The 9,078-nt window shown below is 39.4% G+C and overlaps 1 protein-coding gene across 5 annotated transcripts; it reads left to right on the top strand.

Annotated features, from left to right (window-relative positions):
- Window positions 1-163: 163 nt before the first annotated feature.
- On the top strand, window positions 164-8,728 carry LOC108235557 (zinc finger protein Eos). Of its 5 annotated transcripts, XM_037975475.1 has the most exons (9): window positions 164-2,292; window positions 4,078-4,135; window positions 4,228-4,332; window positions 4,516-4,770; window positions 5,099-5,266; window positions 5,358-5,507; window positions 5,759-5,890; window positions 6,186-6,329; window positions 6,444-8,728. In XM_037975475.1, the coding sequence occupies exons 2-9, from the start codon at window positions 4,096-4,098 to the stop codon at window positions 7,055-7,057; spliced, it is 1,608 nt and encodes a 535-aa protein (XP_037831403.1). In that variant the 5' UTR covers window positions 164-2,292; window positions 4,078-4,095; the 3' UTR covers window positions 7,058-8,728. The 5 variants fall into 5 exon arrangements, with proteins under 5 accessions (XP_037831403.1, XP_017271138.1, XP_017271139.1 ...); XM_017415649.3 differs by having other exon boundaries at window positions 6,186-8,728; XM_017415650.3 differs by having other exon boundaries at window positions 164-2,669; window positions 6,186-8,728.
- The last annotated feature ends 350 nt before the right edge of the window (window positions 8,729-9,078 follow it).

Raw genomic sequence — 9,078 nt, 5'->3', positions numbered from 1 at the left:
TTCATTTGGATTTTGGATAATCTAAATGAAATCATGAAAGCACTCACAACAATTTAAAGTTAAAACTAAACATACCTAAAACACGAGCTAACATTGTAAAAATACAGACTAAAATAAGTTTAAACAAGCAAAGGCAGGATAAAATTGACTAAGTCATACTAAAGTAAACGAGGGAAAAGCTAAACTAAGATATAATTATACTAACATAAACATAAACTCATATTTTAGATATTGTTGTGTTTGTTTTGACTGTATTTTATGTGTTCACGTTCACTTTGTCTTGCCTTGCATATTCATCTGAGTGAGCTTTATAACTACCATAAATTACATAAATTAACTTTGGTTTTATTTGTAATATGTCACATTATATATACAGAAATACCAATTACCTTTTCAAATTATATAGAATTTAAAATAAACACACTTTAGTGAACAAAGAACCTAAAAAGAGACATCAGCATTCATTTTTTAATGCTATACTCTCTATCATCAGCTTTCAAATTTGTGTTTGTAATAAATGCTAGTTAAATATGGCTATTACTAACATTTAACTTCAAAACAAACAAGGAAATATAGAAAAAAGAAGACATAAATTAAAGCAGACCTGCTGTTACTCTGATGCACGATAACTCAAGTCAGACACCTGATGTCTTTCCTTGGCTGCAGGAGTTTTACTGATGTTCTTTGTAGCTTTTTTCACATAAAAAAGGGAGGGGGGGTTTATTGAGAATTTTCTTGGTTTCAGAGTAAACTGTCATAAGGAGACATCATTAATTGGCTCAGTTTTTTTAGGCAAAATGAGAAGTGATGGAAACTCGATCTGTCAGTAGCTGGTGGGCCAGATCTAATCAAATTTAAACCTTATCTTGGGGTATAGATAAAACGTTACCAAGGGCCAGATCTGACCCACGGCCCTTGAGTTTTACACGTGTGAAGACCCGTAATCTGGGTTCTGCAACCTTTACAATCTAAAGAGACATTTCTGCTCTTTCCCTCATTAAATGAGCCCAGAGCCACAAAACTCACTTGAATTTTGAGATAAACTTAACTCATTATTACATAAAAAGCTACAGTTTGTTACATTTTGATGTTAAAGAACTATAATAAATTTTTGGTATTTATTTTCAGATGTTGGAACAACAAAAAGGCCAAACTTAAGTAGAGAAATAATTAAAATTCTTTATTCACACTTAAAATTTAAACACTAAAATCACAGGTCTGCTTGAGTTCTTTCTATATTTGCTGAAAATAATAATATAAGTGTCCAAATTCAAAATAATAATTGAAATAAAGCTATTTTCTTAAATATTTAATTCTGACATATTTATTTCCTTATAATAAAAGCAAACACCTGCATGTCCTTTACACAAACCTCGACTTTTAATTCTCAGTTTTTGCAGCAGTTTTTCCTAACATTTCATAAATGTAACCTGTAATATTTTAATATGTGGGCAGTACTTTATTTTGACTCAAGATGTATTTAAATTTTCTAATAGGGGAAAAAAATCCCACTGTGTTACTGATAGTTGGATTAATGAAGTGGCTAACAGGCTGACAAACTATTAGCACAGACCTTTAACTCCTTGTATCATTCTGTCACAGATGTTTTATTCACATATCGCATAAAATTGGACAGGAAAACTAACTCTTCATGTTGTAATTTTAAATATAAGCATGATTTATTTCTGTGGTATTTTTGGTCAAAGCCACAGAGAGCCACATGTGGCTCCAGAGCCTCAGGCTGCAGACCCATGCCTATGAAAAATGTCAAAGTTAATGGAGAAAATCATTTAGAGACTACGATTTTTACATTAGACAACTGTGTTGTAGGCCAATCAATCAATGGGCAAAAGTTTTGAACTGCCCTTATTTAAAATGAATAAACAAATACATTTCCTCCATGCACCCAGACCTTTTTGGTCATCTTTTGAAGGTTTCTGCAGGCTTCTTTGGTCTTTCAGTTTTTCATTAGACTTGAGCTAGACTCTTTTCTGTCCACTTCTTGACACACTGTTAACCTGAAAAAGTGGACAAAAAAACATATATTTTACCAGATAAACGTAAGGACTCCACTTTGTGGCTGATTTTCAAGATATTTGCTCTTTTTTTTTATTTTAAATGAGGGCAGAAATCCGCTCCTGTTTCGTGCGCGCTCCCGCGACAGGGGGGGAATAATTACCTCGGCGCAACACCGGAAGCTGGGGGGAAAACACTGCCGGGGGAAGTTCGCTGTCACAAACGGGCAGATGAAAATTCAGAATAACCTCAATGAAACGGCTTTGGCAGCGGCAGGTAACGTTTCGCACACCGATGAATCTCTTCGTCTTATAAAGATCCGCCGTCGTCTGTCTTTTGCCGCGTGTTAGCAAGCTACATAGCGGTTGCTTAGCCGCAGCGTTCGGGGTGGCGGTGGCTGCCATAGCAACCGCTACAGAAACATTAGGCTAACGGTTGTTTGTTGTTAGCTTCTCCGTTAGCCTCTAACATGACGTCGAACAGACTTCAGCGTCCGATTTAGCGACGGACAGTCGGTTAATGTCCCAAAACAACGTTGTTTCTTTTTGCCATTGCTCGTATTTCTCCGCTTTAGCCCCGCTCGGCGGTATTTGCGAAGCCGTCGATGATGCCAGGCTGTGGTGTGGTTGAGGAGTTGAGTTGAAGCTAACTTGGTAATTTCAATTACACTCAGCGAGCTAACGTTAGCCGCCAAGGCCGTTAACTTCAGTTACCCCACCGTCGCCGTTATATAAACGCTGACAATAATGTGTTATCATGACGATCCGGATTTCACATGAAATGGCAACAGATAAACTAAACTTTTAGATTGTCTTAACTTTAAGCTCATTTTGTTAGAGTGTTGGGATAGTTTTTGTCTGTGAATGGCAAGGTTATAATCGAACCCAACTTTGCTACTAATAATCTGCTTTCTGGTCAGATTTAACCCACATCAGCTAATTTAACAAGCATTATAGTTAGCATTAAAAGCTAATGCTGTAGTTTTAGCATTGGTGATGACTTTCTTGCAAGTACTGCCCGAATATGTTGGCTGTAAATGCTAAATGTAGTAAAGTATTTAATTAAGTGTATTCAGTTAAGTGGTTAATTACCCATTGTAGTGATCAGTGTTTAAAGTGCCTGATTAAATCTTACTGACAGGTTGTCATTTTGTGATGTGAAATTGGACCTACCTGCATGCAGGGTTGCAAAATTCCTGGAACTTTCAAAGTCTGTTTTCATGGGAATTTTAAATATAGTTGAGGAAATATTTTAGCATAATGTTGACTAAAACAACCAGATTGCATGACTGCACCATGCAATGAGACGTACCACACCCTAAAAAATGATAAACTGTGCCAGCTGGACACGCAGGGACAGATGGGAATCGTAACCTGTAAAGGTTTTGTTAAGAGTGTAAACAGGTTTTTACAGAAAAACTATTGCAATCTACAAAAATTAGAAAAAAATGACAAAATGATGATCAAATAACACGCACATGGTTTTGTTGAGAGTGGTTAAATTTGACATTTTATGTACGTACATTTAAATTATTTTTTGTGATATTCTAATTTACAGCTTTTTGTTTTGTTTTTATGTGAACACAGTGACAAAAACCACAAAAAAAATCAAATAATGTGAATGGAACGTGAAAAGAATTACAGTAACAACATTAAAAAAAGAGCTATAAAATGTTTAAAACCACAGGTTTTTGTGGTTGTGACACAGTGATAGCATCCTACGCAAATTGGATCATTAAATCTGATGCTTTCATCACCTTTGAGTCAAAATCATTGTCTGCCTATATCAAAACAAAATGTTAATATTTTGTTGTTTAAATGTGATAGTTTGTTCAAATTACCCTAATTGTCCACTTAATTTCGATAAATCCCCCTAATTCCCATGGAAAGTTTTCAATTTGGAATATTTGTGCAAAACTCCCTGTCCTAACTTCCTCTGGAAAGTTTCTGGAAATGTTTTTCACCGCTTTGCAACCCTACCTGCAAATGTGTTTTCCTTTTAGATAAATGAAGGTTTGAGTGCATGAGAAACAATTCACCCCTGACTAAAATGTAATTTCAGAATTCCTCTTGAACTAGCATGGATGTAGATGACTGTAATGGCCGATCCTACATATCAGGTAAAACTGTGTTTATTGGCAGATGTGTCTGCTTTCTGAAGTTAGGATGTTGTTTGAATATGAACTCGTGTTCCTCATCTTTGGGGTTCCAGGCAGTGGAGACTCGTCACTGGAAAGAGAGTTTTCTGGGGCCTTTGGAGGCGCAACGGTGAGCACCCCAAACAGTAAGGAGAACTCCCCAAGTCGTTCCCTCAGTGGTGAGTGTGAAATTAAAATCAAAAGCCATCTTTATCCTTATTTTTCCTAGCATACTTTATTTTGCACCTGTCTGTTAACGTTGCGGTGAAGTGTCTCACGTATACAGCAGTATTAAACCTATCTGGGTCGGGACAACCCTCGTAACTCATGGCTTTCTCCACACGGTGCCTGTGCCTCTGTAGCCAACTGCATTAAAGTGGAGCTGTACAGCGATGAAGACTTAGGTCGGGGTCACGAGGATGAAAAGACGGAGCGGGTTGAGGAAGGAGGTCCGGGGCAGGAATCGGAGTCTGGTGGAGGCTACAGGGAGCTCACTAATCCCGAACCAATGCCAAGCGGAGCCACCAGACTGCCAAATGGAAAGCTCAAGTGTGACATTTGTGGAATGATCTGCATTGGGCCTAATGTTCTCATGGTGCACAAACGCAGCCATACAGGTGACTGATTAGTTCTGTGTTCAGAGGAATAATTTCACTACAACGATGTTTCTTTCATTTTTAGGAAAGAATCTGAATAGGAATTAGAGAATATGCACATATCTCAACCTCATCTTCTAAGCTGGAGAACACATGAAGCAAACTTTGATGAAATGTTCGGATATGACTGACATGTCATCTAGTACAAAAACAATGCCATTTGGAATAACAACAGCAGAACTGAAGCTGCTCCGATGCTTTTAAGCACTTTAAATGTCCTGGTACATTTGCAATGTCTGGCTTAGGTCAGATATTTTAAGGTGAGCTGACAGATTTCACCTATCTGCAGGGGAACGACCATTTCAGTGCAATCAGTGTGGCGCCTCCTTCACTCAAAAGGGTAACCTGCTCCGCCACATCAAGCTGCACTCGGGGGAGAAGCCTTTCAAATGCCCGTTTTGCAGCTACGCATGTCGAAGACGAGACGCCCTCACTGGCCACTTACGCACTCATGCAGGTAAGACTGATTCCAGCCCGGTGAGGGTTTGTATTTTTCTCTCAGATGGGAGTACGCTCGCAATTATAACATCTTCCTGCTATATCTCCAGTGTCTTCTCCAACTGTAGGGAAGCCGTATAAATGCAGTTATTGCGGCCGTAGTTACAAGCAGCAGAGCACCCTGGAGGAGCACCGTGAGCGTTGCCATGGCTACTTACAAAGTCTGGAGTCACAGTCACTGAATAATGCACAAAATATAGGTAAAGTCTAGATGTTTTTTGTTTTGTTTTCTTCATTTCTTTACAGAATAGTGTCACATCAATATCCACTTCCAAAAAGATTGTACGAACATCTAAATTAGAAATGTAGTCTTCCTCCTTTAATGAGGTGATGCACAAAATCCTCCTCTCTTTAGCTTGTAGTTCCAAAAGGTGGTTTAGAAATTCTGTTTGAACAGTTAGAAAAGAAAAGGAAACAAGAAGACGTAACAGTTTGTTTGTACTCTGTCCAGGAGAGGAGATGAGAGAGCTAGAGTTTGTACCAGACTCTCTTCCGCAGCCCTCCTCAGACAAGATGGCATTTATTGATCGGCTCGCCAACAGCATCACCAAACGCAAAAGATCCACACCACAAAAATTTGTAGGTGAGCATTTAGTGTCAGTGTGGATGGGTTTAGGAAATTAACAACCAAAAGAAAAAAAAAATCCATTGCTTAACATGTACCACCCCACAAATTAAAAAAAAAACAACAACTGAGGAAACCCTTGCTTTATTGCTTTCTCAACAATAATACTAGCATTAAGATCTAAACAATGAATGCAAGTCTTGGTAAGCTGATTATTCATCTGAGTGAGCTTTATAACTACCTGTCTATTGATGAAAACAAATGGAGATTTTGATGCTACGCTATCATAAGATTGTTTGTTTCTGTGTTGCAGGGCAAAAGCACATCCGCCTCAACTTTACAGATGGACCTTATGAGCTCACAGCTGATTTGGATAAAGGTGAAGAGCTGCAAGCGGGGGACCTGGAAGCGCCACACTTTACTGGCCTTGGAGGTGATTACACAACAGGTGTAGCAGGTAATAAAGGAGGGGGATGTGACAAACTTAGGCCTCTCCACCTTCCCACCACTCATCCTTGTTTGACAGAACTGAGGCCGATCCACAGCACCACTCACACTTCTGTTGCTTTAGGCCCAAGGTTGGATTGCACAGGGGCTGGGCTGGGGGCTGGGGGAGGAAGGGAGGCTGCTGAGGGTCACGAGGACTTGCCTGCCGGTCGAAGTCACGCAACCTCGCCTAGCAATGGTTGCCAGGACTCCACGGACACGGAGAGCATGCCAGACGAGCTGTGCAACAGCACCGCTCCCGTTCCAACTTTGCACAGCAACAACGGGCATCACCTTTTCCACCCCAACAACCACGTCTCAAGACCTCCTCCCGCCTTTCGCCACAGAAGTCGGGACAGACACAGCCCCAGCTACGCCAAAGACCACGAAGTGGAAAGAGAGGACGGGGGACACTCAGCCCTCCCGCCTCCCGCCTTTGCCCCGACCTCCAGCTCGCCCAGCGCACCCTCCTCCACCTCCAAGGAGGCGCTCCGGGTCGTGGACGGCGAGGGGCGAGCTGTGCGCTCCTTTCGTTGCGAGCACTGCCGTGTGCTTTTCCTGGACCACGTCATGTTCACTATCCACATGGGCTGCCACGGTTTTCGCCAGCCCTTCGAGTGTAACATCTGTGGCTACCGCAGCCAGGACCGATACGAATTTTCCTCACACATTGTCCGCGGAGAACACATCATTGACTGAAGCTAAAAGTTGGCACGGCTTGCTTTAGCTAGCTTTCACTCAAACGAGGACCTAGCTAGATTTGTTCTGCACACGAGCGAAAGGGGTCACTGAAAGGGCAAACTGGACACATACATTATTAATGAAAAGATGCATTTTTAACATTTTAAATTAGTAAAAGTGGTTCTAATTGTTTTGACTAAATATCACACACATTGGAAATTCAGTTTTAGTTAAATACGCTTCAAAGTAAGTGAACATCTTTATCCACAGATGTGCCTTGCACAAAAATTCAGCATCCAGCTCAACATTCAGTGGTCAAATCTAGTTTTCATTACCCTAAAATAAACCACATATGTCCACCTGAGCAAAGACGACATAAGAAAGGCAAATATGCAGTTTGCAAATTTGCCTACAATGAATTATATAAACATGGATTTACGTTAAAAGATAGTTAGCGAGCCTTGAATTTCCCAACCTTTTTCCACTTTGGGTCAGTGTGGGACTGTCAGTCGCTTCTTATTACGCAAAGTGCAGATCAAATTAAAAAACCCAGGTCCTTATTAGTTACACTTAAATGTTTGAGGGGGGTGGTGTCTGTGAATTAGAATTGCACTTTGATTTTTAAAATGAAGAGCTCTATATGTGTGTGTGCGTGTGTGTGTGTGTGTGTTTGTAAGAATCTGAGGAACATTTTTTTTGTTGTTGTTGGAAAATGAAGCCCCTTGCTTGCGTTGACGCCATGTGGGACAGCGTTTGAATTGATTTTCATTTCTCTGACTGCTTTTGTTGCACTGATTCCTGCCAGAATTCTACGATTAAATTAAATTACTTTATCGAATATGTTAATGATCTGCACGTCTCTAAAAAAAAAAGTGCGAGGAAAACCGCTGGTGGGTTGTTCTGCTCCGAAGGGTTCAGAGATCACTGCCAGAGGCCTGAGAGATTAGCTGAAGTGTTTTCTTTTCAAAAAAAAAAAAATACATTAGAGCATTATCCATCACTAATATCTAAAATATTTATTTATGCTATATTTAAAATGATTATGGTGTTCTGTAATTGTATTGTGCCTTTCTTCACTTTATTTCCCAGACTGGAGCTGCCAGCCTTCATGTCTTAAAGCAGATCTCAGATTATCTGACTTGTAGTTTCACAGTAGCTGTTTATAATTGAAAAGAAAAGGAAAAAAAATGGAATATTTTCTCATAATTTTCAAGTTACTTTAATTTTACTGCTACGACCCAAGTGCGGCTGTTAACATTACCAAAAAACAAACACTTTTTCCTCTCGAATGAAGACGTTTCAGTCTTAGCCACTCGTCACTTTTGTTGTAGTCATTTGTGATCTATTAAAAAAAAAAAGAAAAGATCATTTTTGGTTATTTCTGCAGAAATTTACTGTATGTCACTTCACACACTTTTAGCTTTTCTTTACATAACTTCAGATTGTATTTATACAGATATCTTATATTAATGTTGCTCTCCAGAAGACGGTTTGGACCTTTTAATACGTCAGGGTCACCGGAATGAATACTTATTGTTTATCTTGTTTTCCGATGAGATTAATTTCCATTGTGTACCAGACGTTAACAGTAGTAAGGAGAAGTTACGCAAGCTGCACAATGTTTGAACAACTGAGACGTAAGAATTATTACAATAAAAAAGAGAAATGGCTGGTAATCATTGAAACGATCAGCTGACTTCAGCTTTTGTGGAGTACGATGCATTTTCCTTTTAATTTTAGTTAGGATTGCTTCTTTTTCCTTTAGACATTTGTTAAATATCGCTAACTAAACTGAAATATCTCAGCTGTGTGCGGCTCTAAATGAATATTAGTGGTTGTGTTAGTGTTGTAAACACTTCCTTGTTTTGTCCTAACCCAGTTGTCTCCTGACGGTTCAGGTTTTATTAGATGTCTGGATGTGCAGAAGTTTCAAAAGAATAAACGGAAAAAAATAGGATTGATTTTTTTAAAACTGATAGCGTGGTTCAGTAAAGCATCAAATAATTTATTCATAGTTCAGCCAAAGATTCACCATTTGC

This window comes from Kryptolebias marmoratus, linkage group LG4, assembly GCF_001649575.2.
Source record: "Kryptolebias marmoratus isolate JLee-2015 linkage group LG4, ASM164957v2, whole genome shotgun sequence".
NCBI lineage: Eukaryota > Metazoa > Chordata > Actinopteri > Cyprinodontiformes > Rivulidae > Kryptolebias > Kryptolebias marmoratus.
Note: the sequence above shows the minus strand (reverse complement) of the source record. Positions and strands in the feature narration are given on the sequence as shown.